Source organism: Cydia pomonella, chromosome 12 (genome assembly GCF_033807575.1).
Source record: "Cydia pomonella isolate Wapato2018A chromosome 12, ilCydPomo1, whole genome shotgun sequence".
Lineage (NCBI taxonomy): Eukaryota > Metazoa > Arthropoda > Insecta > Lepidoptera > Tortricidae > Cydia > Cydia pomonella.
This window is the reverse complement of record NC_084714.1, coordinates 1,232,243-1,248,782: the sequence shown is the minus strand read 5'-3', so window position 1 is coordinate 1,248,782 and position 16,540 is coordinate 1,232,243. Positions and strand designations below refer to the sequence as shown.

General features: G+C 37.2%; 1 protein-coding gene and 1 long non-coding RNA gene across 2 annotated transcripts in view; one reads left to right on the top strand and one right to left on the bottom strand.

Annotated features, from left to right (window-relative positions):
* The first annotated feature begins 212 nt into the window (after positions 1–212).
* The window catches only part of LOC133523241 (uncharacterized), a 321,866-nt gene continuing 305,538 nt past the window's right edge, over positions 213–16,540 (top strand). The window contains exon 1 of the long non-coding RNA XR_009800204.1: positions 213–272. This is a non-coding gene — a long non-coding RNA (uncharacterized LOC133523241). The remainder of the gene's footprint in view (positions 273–16,540) is intronic.
* The window catches only part of LOC133523222 (ubiquitin-conjugating enzyme E2 W), a 29,951-nt gene continuing 16,194 nt past the window's right edge, over positions 2,784–16,540 (bottom strand). Inside the window, exons 4-6 of the mRNA XM_061858699.1 lie at positions 12,991–13,146; positions 11,203–11,278; positions 2,784–10,462 (exon numbers count right to left, since the gene is read on the bottom strand). Coding sequence (XP_061714683.1) covers positions 10,449–10,462; positions 11,203–11,278; positions 12,991–13,146 — 246 coding nt within the window. The 3' untranslated portion in view covers positions 2,784–10,448. The remainder of the gene's footprint in view (positions 10,463–11,202; positions 11,279–12,990; positions 13,147–16,540) is intronic.

Below are 16,540 nucleotides of genomic sequence, written 5' to 3'. Positions count from 1 at the left end.
GTAGATAATCAAATTTGTCCTTAGCAAAAAGTTAAATAACAGAAAAACAGCGTGATTGTTGTCCTTAAATATGATGGTGAACGATTCATTAACATTACTGATTGTGTAGGCTTAGTCCTGCTCACGTCTCATGAATCACTCTGTATAAGTACCTAACGAAATATAATTTGCACCGATTAGTCATAAAGGTGCAATCTTAAGATTAGTTTTAAGTATAAAGTACCTGGGCGACCGAGCTTTGCTCGGTTATAACTATTTATTGTAATATGGTGGTGTATAGGTGATAATCTTAACTACATTTTTTTACTAATTTAAACTTGTCTAAAACAATAAAAATACCGGGCGAGATTCGAACCCGTGACACTCGTTTCTAGCAGTCCGCGTCTTAACCCGCTGGACCAGACGGACAGTGGCCGGTAACACGAAATTAGCGACCATGTTCTGCGTCGAAAGAAAAACGCACGAAAACTCGAAAACACGCGTTTTCCCAAACATAAGACTAATCTAGATCGATTGTATACCCCCAAAAACCCCCATATACCAAATTTCAGCGAAATCGTTAGAGCCGCTTCCGAGATCACATAAATATATATAAATATAAATACAAGAATTGCTCGTTTAAACGTACTTATTGTATCAGAATAAATTTCTGTCCTTACAAGGTCTGTTTATTCATTGTAATATATTAGCAATAAAGATGTAATAAATAAATGTTAAAACTTTATCTTTACGAATACAAAGGGACAAAACAGCGGCAAAGTATAAAGTACGAATAACTATTAGTGATGATATTTTCGTTGTTAGGCAGCCTACCGCGAAAACCGATATTCGCGGGGATCTTTCTCTTTTACTCTCACTAAGACGTAATTAGAGTGACAGAGAAAAATGCCCGCAATTTTCGATTTTCGCGGTTACCTATAGCCCTGGATTAGGTTAGGTGTTGGTGATATACGGCTGGGAATAGAAAAAAATGATTTAGGTACAACTTGTAGATAATTTTATGGCCTTTCAACTTTTCCTTGAAAGTTTTTCTCTAACATGTACCGTTTTTGAGATTTAAGCGAAAAATGAAAAAATGGACCCTTTCCCCCCCTCCCCCCACTCCGGGGCTCCTCCTAGTGTCCCGGGGTTTTAGTATGTTTATTACCTAGGGACTCTTGACATGTTTCCGAAGAAACATCTTACGTTACTAACTCACGCACTCTAGAACTTTTTATTCAATGGACTAATATAGATAAGTTAGGTATTAAGCAAATTAAACTTTTGTTCAACAATTCATTCTGCATCATTCTGTCACTTGGGTCTGCATTAACATTTAATTTAACAATATGAATTGAAAAGTTGGTAATCCGAGAAAACTTTCAATTTAAAATATATGAAAAGTACCTAAGTGAGATCATTATTGTTTAGCTCAAGTATATTTTATGGGTCCTCTAGACGATGGCCCAGCGTAGGCCAGTCCTAGTGACGCATTTATGCGTTAGAGGGAGCAAGTGATATTGCTATCTCATTTCACCGCATAACTGCGTCCCTTAGACTGGCCTACGCTGGGCCATCGTGTAGAGGAGCCCTTAAGCAAAACGGGGTGTTAATGATTTTCCGCGTCAGCTGGAAAAAGGGTAATTTGCTGCTTAAAAACAGTGAGCAAAATAACATTCAAGTGACCTTAATATTCGAATGTCATTTCAACGTGACAAAAAAAACTTTTAACGACTTTTGCTATAGTTGACAAATAGTTGTATCCGCAATTCGGACCGTATCTTACAAATTTATTTTTTTACAAATAGAAGTTGTCGATTGAACTGTCCATTGATGTTCGTTACTTCATTATTTCCGTATTATTTTATTGAAATTTCTTTCGTTTTGGTTAATTGCGGTAATTAAACTTAATTGTTAGAATACCTTAAGAAAACTTGAGTGAAATAGTGATGAAGACGAAAATTTTTGTGTACAGTCAGCTGCAAAAATATGTATCGAGAGAATCGTCTCATAAATATGGTACTATGCTCTTATTACACTGGAATAAGATGCTATGGGACATATTTTTGAGTAAGATGTGTACACCCATATTTTTACACTTGACTGTACTACACGAGATCAAAGTTATTTACACCTCGTGCGCTTTTGAGTCCCTTACTACGCTCAAGATTCTAAATAAGATTCACACGCTATGCTTGTCAATCTATTATAGAATCTTTCGCTTGCACAAGACTCAAAATAAGCACTCCAAGAAATATCAAACTTTGCTCTCTTGTTGTACAAATAAATATTATTACCCCGTTGTAAGAGCCATTAGCGATAACATTCATCGGTGCAAATAATATTTCTTCAATTATATGTATGACCGTGTAATGGAACAATCCGTTCGTTCAGCTTTGCTGAATCGATATGTGCCTAGTAATAATGCATTTTCCTGTTTTTTTTTTGCTTTCATCTAACTTACACTAATAGGCAGAAAAAGTGAAACTATGACAAGGACAAACAATAATAGCGCTTTCTCTGCTACTCCTACAGAAAGTTCCATTAGACCATCCCTGTCGGTCATTTCTTCCGGTCCTCTCAAATCTTATATCATTCTTTACCTGCGGTGGCAGCATGGTTCCATTTTTATCACTTGTTACTATGCCCGTCACTTTCGCTCTTATATACTTGTTAGAACGTGACAGGCATGGTGACAAATGATAAAGAGCCGACCATCTTAGCCCTACAGTTGACTTTAGGGCAAAGCAAAAATGCGCAACAATCTGTTATTCAGGTTCAAAAGCAAAGTAAACAACAAGGAACATGTTTAACGTTTTTATTTCAATAAATTAAGCAGGTTGTTTTATTCAATACACATTATCGCCCTCGTACAATTTCGACAAGAATGTGTGCCTAGCCTAACGACCGCCACCGAAAGTTGACACTGGGGTTTACAAAGCACTGAAGGGCCAACTACATCCACATGCAAACGGGTCCGATGTCGGGTCAGAGGATTTTTCTGTTTTACCAAATGTCAGCACATCTTATACATCGTCTCTAATAGGGAGTATTACTGCAATGTTCTGCTGCCAGAGTGCAGCACTAGCACCTTACGTAAACCATAGAGTAACTTATACATAGTGTGCCTTAAACTGTTTTGTGACAAGTTTTCACAGATAATAAAATTTTATTAGACATTGATGCAACAAGGCGGTTTGTTGGGTTATTCCCACTAGTTACCACCAAGTTGTTACCAGTGGTAACTACTGGAATTTTTTTCCCACCTTTTACCAATGGTACTGGGAAAAAAAATCCCAGTAGTTACCATCAAAACTAGTAGGTATAACCCGGTTTGTTTACAAAGGGCCTACCGGGAAACGTGAAAATCGTAATTTGGTTATCTGCCTCTTCATCGCTCGAATATGCAAGAGCGATAGAGAGGTTAGATATCGAAATATCGATTTTCTTGTTTCGCGGTAGACCCTCAGATTGTGGTAGTGGCGCCCCCTACGCAGAGTTTCGCGGAATATTCCCTATTTCCAAAAATGTTCAATGTTTGATATTGTTGCATACATACCATTTTTTTTTATATTTCAAATATTGTTAACGAAGTCCTGATATTCCGTGAAACGAGATTATCAGCCCGCGTAGCCAACGTGCATATCGTTTACGCTCCGTGGCGAACGAAACGCATCTGTCACAGTCGCACTAATATGCCTCCATATTAGACAGTGATAGAGAGAGATGACTACGCTACGCTACGGAACGTTAACGATTGTAACGTTGGCTACGCGGCCTGGATCGACATCGGGACAGATTTCGGGAAATGTGGATGTAATTGGCCCATGAATGGTGATAGTTGAATTAAGTATGTAAAAACTGGGTGACTTTGGTGTCGTGATCCCGAATGTCAAAATGTATTAAGATGGACATACTGAACAAAATTCCCCATGGAACCGATATGAAAATCGTGATAAAGATGTACCCCTGCGCCCATACGTTTCGCCTACCTTGGGCCTTCAAGGTGTCCCATTAGATTATTTTCGCGATTTTTTGGGACTGCCCACGGCAAACTTTGACATTCGGGATATGTTACGTACAAATAGCTATACATTTGACGTGCCCCTCCCCCGCAAAAATCAGCAAACTGTTTTGTACAGAAAATTAAATTACAGATGGCATATCCAATATTTCCTCCACGTTTCTATACTATCAATAACTATTATTTGTCATATCGTAAGTCTTAGCAAAATAAAAATTGTTACGTCGAAGAAATCATTTAAGGAAGCCAGAATCAACTTTCAGTAACCAGTCTGGTGCCGAAATGAATTTACGAAATCGGCACCTAAAATTCATCAAATCCGCCATATTTCACATTTACATAGATTTCATCCACCGGTAGAAACTCTTTAAATAAAATACCAAAATGACTCACGGTTACATATTTGAGACATCAACACTTACTCTAAAGCTATTTATTCACTGAGAAACATTTAAATGTTTTAAGTTCACTCACTCGCCAACATCACGGGCGCAAGGAAGCCAATATATTTATTTTTATTTTATTTTATTATGGCAACAAACAGTCATTACATGAAAAGATACAATAAATGGACTACGAAGAAGACAAACAGTGCCGAAACATTTTTCAAGTTATATTGTGGAAACATAGGAGTTGATACTGAGTGGTAAATAGATTCATCGTGCAACACAACAGACAGGATTACAGCATTTGAACTGATCCATTACTTTATATACATATATGTATATAATATATTTAGAATCTTATTTGAAGGCATGAAGGGTACATTAATAGCATACGCTATAAGGCCATAACACTTTTAAGCGTTCTTGGAGTCAAAATGCTTACAATATTCCTAAATCAATATACATTCTTTGAGAAACACAAGGCTCGGAAACCGGTTAAATTTCCAAACCGTTACAATGTACTAAACCTTTTAATTTCGGTTTCGTTCGAAAAACCGTTATTTTTAAACCGGATTTTAAGTGAACAGTTCTTGTCAAATTAACCGGTTTAGAGCAATAAAAACCGGTTTTTTAGGTTACAATAAAGTTCTTAAAACATTCGCGTTCTTATAAAAGTTCGGAAGAAAACCGAAATAAACCGGTTCCTAACCTCTTTATGAACACTTCATGTACTTAGCAATTTATTTCTCAGTGAATATATGGCTTAAATCAAATTTAATTGACCAATCCTAACAGATGCGACCTGTAGCCGTACCACGAGTTGACGTTTACGTTAGCGCCTGCGTAAACTCGATCGCAGTATATCTCGCTCGCACTGATGGATTGGTACGATAGAGGGAATACGTCAAACGCCAACTCGTGGTAGCCGTGATGTCCCGCGATCGGTTTATTGCACAATTTTATGTCTCACTTTATATGAGAATATTGTGCAATAATTTGATCTGGAGGCCATAGGAAATCACATATTACATGATGTACTTGGATATAGTAGACATTAAAATAGGGATGTACACATTTATTTATTTTTCTTTGACAGAAAAGCACAGGAAAGTTTATAACCAGACTTCTGATAAGATGTGCCTGTCCCACCGCTGACGAGAAAGCGAATGAAAGAGACGCATTTATTAATATTTAATCAATGACGTGCAAGAAAAATTCATGCCCTTAAAAAAGTTGTCTCGCTAGTCGCCAGACAATCGCTAATTAAATAAATTAATTCATAGACCAAACTTAAAGAGAGTTATTATTTCCAGTACTTACATAAAAATGTGACAGTCCATATAAAAAGGGACCTTATGGCGGTCTGCGCTTACGTCGCGTAGTACGGTCACGTCTGAAAGTATTGACACGGACAAAGTGCCAAAAATATGTATACACTACCCATATGGGCCATAAAAAAAAAAAATTATTGGCATTAAGGTAAGTACATTTTAGTGTTGAAGTCCCTGACTTCTGAGCTAGGTAAAAACCTGTGTTACAGAAGTCAGTGTCCTCTCCCAAACATAATAGTAACTATTAAGACATTAACCATTTTCATTTTAGACATAAAGTAGATAATTAAGGCTTGTTTTAATATTATAAAACAAATATTATAACGCTGTGTATACATATTTTTGGCACGTCGGTCTTGACGATGTTTTCAGACGTGAGTGTACCGCATTAGTATTGGCGCGCCGCTAATAACGGCGTACGCGCCGACCGCCATAAGGTCCCTTTTGATTTGGAGTGTCACAAATAGTTTTATTTTGTATTTTGATGTGCCTTCCTGCCAAATATGTACCAGCATATTGTTTTATAGTTTTAGTTCATATAAATATGCAACGATATGAATACAATTCGGTTTTGACCACAGTTTTATCGCGAATTAAAGCAACGTCTAATAAAAGTAGGTTCGCCGGTAAATTATAGGCAAACATTTGAAAACATTGAAATCAATATGAGTATATTGATGAGAATAGTACATTTTAGTGACCAGGAAGCTCTTTGAGATATATCTCATTCAATTTATTATGACATTGAACTTCATTTTATTCTTGTGTATACAAGCTGGGGTAACACGCCTGGATAAAATCCGAAACGAATATATCAGAGGATCCTTTAAGATAGCCCCAATAACCGACAAGCTGAAAGAGGGGAGACTCCGCTGGTGCGGCCACGTAATGAGAAGGGAGGAGAGCTACTAAGACTGTGCTCAACATCAAAACAGCCCAGGGGAAGTGGAGACCACCTGCCACGTGGTGGTCAACTGTTGAGAGGGATCTAAGGGCTGAAGTCATTTTGCCAATGACAACCCGGGACAGAAGGTCCTGGCGCCGCTGCACAAGGAGGCCCGACCCCAGGTGAACCGGGAATATGGGCAAGAAGAAGTATATAGATAAGACAAGGTTGAGAGCAATACGATCGTACAGTTATCAATGGTAGCCAGCCAGATAAATCTCTACAGTTCGCGATATTTATATCTCTTTTTGCTAAGCCGTTAGAGAATGTTATAGTCAGACCAAGCTAAGTTGGCAACGACTTTGATAGCCCAGCATGTGCAAGTGTTAATAAACGTCATAATTTCATAGAAGTCTGACGTTTAAAATAACACTTGCACTATGGACGGTAGAGAAAGGACGACAATCTCTTATAGCAGAATTGTTGCAGCCTTCAGCTTTAAATAATAGTTCCTAATCTCTCCGGGGGCGCTGGGTAGGCTCATGGGTATTACATGAACCATAGAGGTATAATAATATAGAGATGAAATGGGAGATGGGCAACAAATAACCCGACCAAATTACGTAGGTTGTTTTTGGTATGTTGTCAGGAATGTTAAAACGTGTTTTTAATTTTTTCACATTGCGTATGTTCTGTCCCTCACGGGCGGCGTATAGCACATCTATATTATTACTAGGTCTATGACACTTCATTTCGGTGTACTGTGGCGCCACCTATTTAATGTTGTTTAATGTACACATTTCAAACACAGAGATTTTGCTTCTCTTTCTACATTCCATAACTTGCGCTGTGGGCTGTCAAATCCGCTGTCAACTTACTTTGGTCTGACTAGATACTTTTGACACGTCGTTTGATCCGCTATTTTTGATGATAACAGTACGAGATTTCAATACAAAATGGGCCATTTACATAGCTTTTGAGTGGATTTAGTAACACCGTATAGATTATATCCACTTTTCATGTTCTCCCCTATCCTGGGCACGCGCACCAAATTGTAAATACATCACAAGAATATTTGTCAGGGATCTAAAAATCACTTCCCGGTCTATACTGCCGTATTAAACCAAATAGTGTTATCTTGAAAGAAAAATCATTGCTAACTTATACTTGAATTTCTATAGCTAACAATTCCGTTTTCAAAATCATTTGTTATTGAGATAGCGCTGTTTGGCTTGGGAGGGCAGTATATATCACACTTAAAACAGTACCCCTAGTGTAAATATTTTCGACAGCGAAACGTTACGTACGCGTTTGCGTTAAGTGTCATTTTGTATGAGATTTTTGACTTTCCAAAACGTCCCGCTTGGCGCGCTGTTCAAAAACCCATACAAAATGAGACTTAACGCAAACGCGTACGTCACGTTTCGCTATCGACTAAATTTACACTAGGGGCACTGGTATTTCGTTTCACACTTATTTGAATTTGGAAACAATATAACATATCCAAACCTTTGGTTTTATAATACATAAGGTGATTTACTGTGAAAAATAATGTGTATATTTAAGTTTTAAACTTGCTCTTATAAACGCAAAACGTACAAAGCTGATAATAAAGGCATTTTGGAAATATATTGTATGTCATTTTATTTTTCCAAAAATATCCTTGAACTGATACCTGCAGTTAGGCAATAAAAAGATAACCAGAAACATAATCATTAATTGTTTCTACATTTTTATATCAAATCAAGAACAACGAACATTGTGTAATAATGTCCTATAATATATAAATATATAATATATAAAGCATCTGCAATAAAAAAAAAACTATTTTTTTAGCTGTTTTCTAAAATTGATTATTAAATTGAGAAATACTACAACTGGCATAATGTTCATGTTTCTGGTTGCATCATAAATATAATCAATAATTATATACAATTACAATTCGACAAACAATTTTTCCCGATCTAAGCAGTACATTTATTTGATTTCATATCCTATTATGCTACTTACATTTATTTAGCACTGACAAAATACGATTTCCCATTGGTAATGTCGGTCGTGTTTTGTACAGAAATATGTATATATCATTATCGATTCTTACGTTTTTTATAATACAATTTAAGTCTTTATCATCAACTTAAGCAGTTGATAATAGTTATTTACGATACAAGTGCAGAAAATAGGAAATTCGTAACGAGTGGTGATAAATTAAAACACGACCGAAGGGAGTGTTTTAAATCGACACGAGTTGCGAATTACGTATTGCCACGTGTATCTTATAACGTTACAGTACATATGGCTCTTTAAAGTTTCGACATATGCACGGAAAGTGCTCATTCCCGCACGCGTGCGGGAAAGTAGCACCATATGTACTGTAAAAACTTGAATCACTTGAGCAATATTTCTTAGGACCAATCTAAGCTAGTCATCGAGTTTTTCGCACAGTGACAATTTATAAAACGTATTTAATACATTTTGTTACTTGTACCAAAGGGAATTTGAAATAGAGGTGGATCAATATCCACAGCCACAATAAATTTGCGAATTTACTGTGGCTACAAAATTTTATTTGACAATTCAAATAAAAATTTGTAGCCACAGTAAATTTACTACTTTCGACATATCTTTAAAACTTTTAGAACGCCATTTTACTTTGATTTGATTCTTATTTCACTGATATGGCGTTCTAAAAGTTTTAATGATGCGTTGAAAGATGGCAGTAAAATACTGTGGCTACAAAATTTTCTTTGAAAAATCCACCTCCATTTCAAATTCTCTTTGCTTGTACCAATGTAATAAAACTGGAACAACAAAAAGTATCATTGTATCTATTAAGCGAGGTGTATATCTAGATGGAACCAGGGATCGGAACCGGTTTTTTGCAAAAACATCGAAATAACCATATATTTCGGTTTATTATATACTCAAAATGTAGGACTCAGTTGTGTTTTTAGATAACGACTTCGATTAGATTGCCCGATTAGGAATGAAATAATTAACAAAGAACGAAAAAATACCGTTTTCGTTCCCATACAAAAAATACCGGTTTACGATCCCTGGATGGAACCCTTGTTAAAACAAAGATTTTTAGGGTGTTAAACAGAAAGGTTTTCAAAAAGTGTTTTCGGACAATCTAGAGTAATCACAAGAAAAAATAAAGTTACCCCTTTTGGAAATCGAAAACATCAGTATGTGCAACCCATTTCTCAACGCCGAATCAGTAAATGACATTTCAAACACATGTTAGCGATTTCGAGTCGGTGGCTTATATCACTCGATTACAAAGCCTACCTTAATCGGCTTAACCTTTTCAACGCCAAAGACCACTAAAACGGTCATCGTCTGTCGTGCCCGCGACGCCAATGACCATTAAAAAGGCTATGGCGGACGTTGACAAAGCGACTTTCCTACTGTCAGTCAAGCTTCATATCCGCTCTTCACCAGTTAACTTTTTGGCGTCCATGGCATTTCTTGACACGTGTGGAAAAGCGTTGAAAAGGTTAAATCGATTCGATGTCGACAAATGGAGCGCCTGAACGTAACCTCCTTATTCATAAACGTGTAGTAAAGTTACGATGCCGCTAATCATCGTTTGGCCCTTTCCGACGTATTGGTATGATGGAAAGGGACAAACGATAATTAGCGGCATCGTAAGTTTATTAGGGGGGGTTAAAGTTGAAGCTTTGCTTTAGTCATAGATTGATTGTTTTCAATATAAAATGAGTAGTATTATTATACAAAACGCGACCGAGGGCGCGCGGCGCCCCGCTATAAGTATGTACACTCGACACTGGCACTGACCACATATCGTCCATGCGCGATACAGCCAACGTGCTTACTGGTTACACGGAGTCATCTGGAACAATTTAAAACAATTGTTTTTTTTTTTCAATAATAGGCAAGTCTTAGCTTTTTTAATTTAATTTAATTCATATTTTAATTTTATTATTTGTAATTTATATGTAAATATTTTGATTGTTTGTTGTTTTGTGTTTTTGTATTATGGATCTTGTCCGAAATAAATGCTTTTTATTTTTTTATTTATTTAGCTGCTAAGTTATGCTATGATCCAAGGGCGTCGCTAACGGGCAGCTGGTGGGGGGGGGGGGGGGCTTATAGAGAATTAAATTTCTATCTAAACTTAAGACCCTCCCGCTCCACTTGAACTGAACTATGAATTGTTTCCCCTAGACCATTACCTGACGGACACCCTTGTTATGACTGCCTCACAACTAGATAAATAATGCCCTAAGTTCATTATATTACGGAGTATAAAAAAAAGTAAATATCATGATAGAAAATCTTATATTTTTGACATCGGTGCAAATTTATTATGTATTTGTCTTTCATGGAATAAATCATCTAATCTATCAAATAAACGCCAGCACTAAATATTAATTTCATATTAAGTTGTTAATTTAAGAATTAAGACGTATTTGGGTGACTTGAGTTGCGTCTTACGTTAAACATAACAAATATTATGATAACAAAGCATTCATAGTCGTGCGTGTTCATGTCGAGCACTTGTGACCTATTTAAGACGATATAAAATTCCACAGGAAACTATTATAGGTAAAATTATAAACTTGTACTTACCGTGATACCACCATTTCGTTTTCTTAGGATTTTTGCTGCAGGTTTTGACGTAAAACGAATTGTCTGGTGGCCGTTTCTGAAAATAGAAAAAATAAGTAGGTAAGCCTTGGGAACTGAAATTGTTTGTAAACTTTTTAACAAAAATAAAAAACTTAACAATTTAGATTTGTTTAACTGTTCTGTTAATTCACTAAAAAGTGCTTTTCGGTAATTAATTACTTATGTATTTTTTTCATTATTTTTGTCACTTTCCGGTAAATATGTCACTACTCATACATTTTTACACTTAAACTTTATTATCAATACTTACCTATGGGACGGGTCGATTCACGAAAATTGGCGAGGATTTCTTATAAAATAAATTTGACTGAATTGTGCACAAAACGTGCGCCGCCGGCTCTCGTGAGTCTACCTCTACCTCCAAACTTAACTACCTAGTACCTATTTTTGTTTGTTGTTTTATAGACTGCAATTTATATACAATAAAGAAACTTCAGGTCTTAATTCAAGAAATATTCTTGTAAAATTGTTTGTAAATTACTGTTTGTTTCTTAATTAAATAATAAAAACAAAAAAAAAATGAAATAGGTAGTAAATGTCTTGTACCTATATTCGACTTAAATGAATTACTTCACAGTTAAAAATAAGTGGTAACCTCACTAGTTGGTCTTGGACTGTCGAAAGCAGTTTGGTAATCTAATAGTAGTTGCTCAAGTCCAACTTTATTCCAAGTGACAGTTACCAACAAGTTTCTAAATATACAATGATTTATTTTCGGGTCACACATGTGCCACTTATCCTACATGAGTATGCCTCGATGCATGTTGATGTGTCGACGGCTTATCTTGATCTATTATTTATGGTGCCCGTCCGCTATGTAAAAACATGTAGGCTAGGCTCTTACAAGTAAACGGGGCCATGGAAGCTGCAAACGAAGTCCTGGGTTCTAATCCAGGTATGTACAGTTATAGAGAGAAGTGGTCCCCCTGCATATAAATACGTTTGAAAGACATCCCTTCATATTTTTCTTCGGTCCCGACTTTCTCTGCAACTGATTGTGCGATCAAACAAGCTGATTTAAAATGTGTCCATGCAATTTTGCGACTTGTTATTATTTGTATGATTGATACTTTTCCACGCAAGTCGGTATTAATCTATCTAGGGCATTCGACCGGTTTTTTTTTTTTTAAAGGTTTATAAGTGTCGATTGAAGACACAGGGCCCTCGCTAATGATACGGGCGACCCTGTGTCCGCGGTGACGTTTCGAGAGGCTGTTTTGATTTATACGATGCCGGGTCCGGCACCACCATCAGTCAAAAACAATGGTGATGCTCAGTTTAGAGACCCGGCGTTATTTTTGTGATTGAGCTTTGTTGTTGGACCCATGGTCCCCGCATTGAGTACGGGCGACCATGGGCCCTGGTTGAGATTTGTGAGATAATAATTGGTTTTGAAATTTGCGAGAGTTAAATTGTGTTGCGATTTTTGAATTTGTGTTGTTGAGTTTGTTGTTGTTGTTAGACGTAGGTTTGATTGTAAATTTGTTTTAGTATGATTGGTTGATTTGATTTTATGTTGGTTATACGAAATGGGACCGCAGTAGGTGTTGATAGAAATTCTCGACGGATGCTGCTGCCCATCCATCGGTGTTCCCTTAGTCGGCTTTTACGACACCCACGGGACGAGATGGGGTGGTGTTATTCTAAGACGCCGGCACCACACGGCGACATTCGACCGGTTGTCTACTGAAATGGACAGGCAGATATGTCCATTAAAACGAACATTACCTTTTCCTTGCAGCTCGATAGCATAGAGACGATGGACAGACAGACTGACTGCACGGACAGCGCCGGCGACCAGTCGTCCGTTAGAATGGACAGACAGATGTGCCCGTTCGAGTACACGTGCGGGTGTATGGGGATGTTGTTGCCTATAAATGTGACCTGTAACAAGATACAAACATACTGTTCATTAATCAATACATTTTGTTATTATAGTTTACTTACATATTAATTGTTTAGTTTATACTTTGTAGCCATCATAGTTTTGCTTTTAGCTTCTAGGTAATCACTAAAGAAGAGCGGTGTTCCTTAACACAGGTATTTCTATACTTAATAAAAAAGGGACACCAACCTGTATTTTGTTAAATATGCTTGTGAGAGAATAAATCATTTTTTCATTTCATTTTCATTTCATGTTAAAAAGTGTTGGTAGCCTAGCTGTGAGAGTGCGCGACATTCAACATCCGGAAGTCGCGGGTTCAAACCCCGGCTCGTACCAGTAAGGTTTTTCAGAACTTGGAAAGACCCCACACTAGCGTCATTTGTTTTGAGCGTCGGCGACTATAATCAGCGCCAAGGCTCGAAACCGGTTTTTTCTTCATACAAAAAATACCGGTATTATTACGTTCTTTGGTTTATTATTTCATTTTTAATGGCACTATCTAATAATGCGAAGTTGTAACCTAAATACATGATCCAGTCCTACGTAAAGTGTATAAAATAATTAAGAATATAGGGCTATTTCGGGATTTAAAATAAACCGGTTCCGAGCCCTGATCAGCGCAATGGAAAATGGTATCGCTGCGCAATTGCGCCAACTCTGACTCGACCGCAACCAAAATACGATTCGAAAGTACCGTTAGCATTTTTGGGATACGTTGTTAAGCGGATCCCAAGCTCCCATAAGCCATGGCAAAAAGCCGGGGCAAGGCTAGGAAGATGGACGTACGAATCCCACGTTACTCATTAGATCACGGTTAATTTTTCATTGTGATTAACATCTGCGTCCAATTTATAAATAGGTTATCCAGATGATGCAGTAGAACCAAACGTAATGTTATTATTGAATGAATGAATTTATTTTATTTTAGACTTTATCCAATCCATATTTTTGTTAGTAGTTACACATGTAGAAAAATGGTTAGTAAACAATGATGACTATCAATAAATTTAAATTAATAAAACATAAATAATCCTATAACAATATTTTCCGGGTGATAAAACTCGACAGCATGTGTTTTCTCACCCAGAAAAATAAGATAGGATTGTCCCATCTCTCGGCAATGGCTTTCAGGATGCTGTTCTCAATTACCGCGTTTATTTCACTAAAACACTCCACCAGTTCCAATAGATTGTCATCAGAATCCGTCGGCATATATATTGAAAAAACTAGAAAAGGCCAATCTTGTAGGTCTATTTCAATAGCAACAAGGCGTACGCTATTGCATGGAACCACTGTAACACACTGAAAAACACTTCGATTCCACATAAGACCCACGCCACCATGGGGCCTCCCACGGAAAATACCCTGTGACATATCAACAGCTGATTTCCCGGTGAATGCGAAATCGTCGTCCAAGGAGCCAATAAAATCTAAATTATCAGGTGTCAGTCAAGTTTCTTGCAGAGCTATATGGTCGGCAAACTTACAGATGCTCTTGATGCAAACAGCCAATCTCACAATACTTTTGCAATTAAAACTTACTAAACTACATTTTCTAGGTATTATTGTAAAGTAACATAAGTTAACGTACAGTCAGCGTCAAATACTTTGTAGCAACCAAAGTAGCCAAATAGTTCGGTACACCATATATTTAGTATGGTGTACCGAACTTTTTGGCCACTTTGACTGCTACAAAGTATTTGACGCTGACTGTACATTCCATATCGGCATTACAAAAACTGTAAATATTATGGGACAATATTACAGATCGACCTGTAGGGCTAACTTGGTCGGTTTTTTATCATCTGTCATCATGCCTGTCACGTTCTAACAAGTATGTCAGTGCGAAAGTGACGCATGACATAACAAGTGGAAAAAATGCGACCATGATACGCCGCCTGCAGGGCTAAGATGGTCGGCTCTTTATCATTTGTTACCATGCCTGTCACGTTCTAACAAATATGTAAACGTGAAAGTGACGGGCATAGTGGCAAGTGATAAAAAACCGGCCAAGAGCATGTCGGGCCACGCTCAGTGTAGGGTTCCGTAGTTACTCTTCCGTCACAATAAGCTAAACTGGAGCTTAAAGTATAGTAAATTGTTAACAAAGGGATGAAACGGTACCTTTCACGCGAGTTAAACAAATAGGCAAATTTGCACAATCAGTACCTAATTAGGTAAAGTAAGTCTTTTTACTATGAAGGGGGAACTTTTTGCGATAACTCAAAAACAGCTAAACTGAGCATGTCCGCTATAGTTTTCATTTAATGTCTTTCTTAAGCTCTACTTCCACGATTTTTTTCATAATTTTTGGACCTATGGTTCAAAAGTTAGAGGGGGGGGGGGGGGGACACAATTTTTTTTTCTTTCGGAGCGCTTATCTCCGAATATATTCACTTTATCAAAAAATGTTTGTTGAAGACCCCTATTAGTTTTGAAAGACCTTTCCAACGATACCCCACACTGTAGGGTTGAAGCAAAAAAAAAAATTCACCCCCACTTTACGTGTAGGGGAGGTCCCCTCAAAAAAATTTAATTTTTAGATTTTATTGTACGACTTTGTCGGCTTTATTGATTTATATATCCATGCCGAATTTCAGCTTTCTAGCACTAACGACCACGGAGCAAAGCCTCGGACAGACAGACAGACAGACAGATAGACAGACAGACAGACAGACGGACATGGCGAAACTATAAGGGTTCCTAGTTGACTACGGAACCCTAAAAAAGAGCCATGCTGCCACTGCCGTTCCCACAATAAGTTCAAGAAGGTTTGTCATTTACTTGTTTAATGAAGAACAATATTAAAATGATCTGTTTTCATCTCGGCATTGGGTCGAACACAATACAGAAGCAAATACTCGTAATACTAGTAAAGCCTATGGTTGTTAAGACAATATTTATTTACTCATTCCACGTGCATTTATGATAACAAGTAGTTAAGTAGGCGTACTAGGTATAAGTACCTACACAAAAGAAGCCTCTTTGTAAATAAATTTAACAAGGCATTCCGGCTAGACCGAAGGTCTGAAAAGTGCTCGGGCAAGTAACAATGCTTTTCAGTGGTACAAAATTGTTTCCTAAAGTGTCCGAAAAATTGTAATATTTTAGAAATGATAATAACGTCGTTGCGCTTGTGAATGTCAGTTTCGGAAAGAAAGCCTTATGTGAAGTTTTCTGGGCTTCATGTCAGAATAACAAGCGCAGATAAGCGAAGATAAGTAATTAAATAGTTTTCATTTCGGATAATGATGGATGTGTCCAAATTTTCCAAAGTGGAAAATTTCGTAAAGATTACGATAACGGTACGTTGGTATTCAGTAACTAGAATAAACAGCACCCGAGTCCGTTCTGTGTCACGTTACCAAAAAAAAAACCGGACAAGTGCGAGTC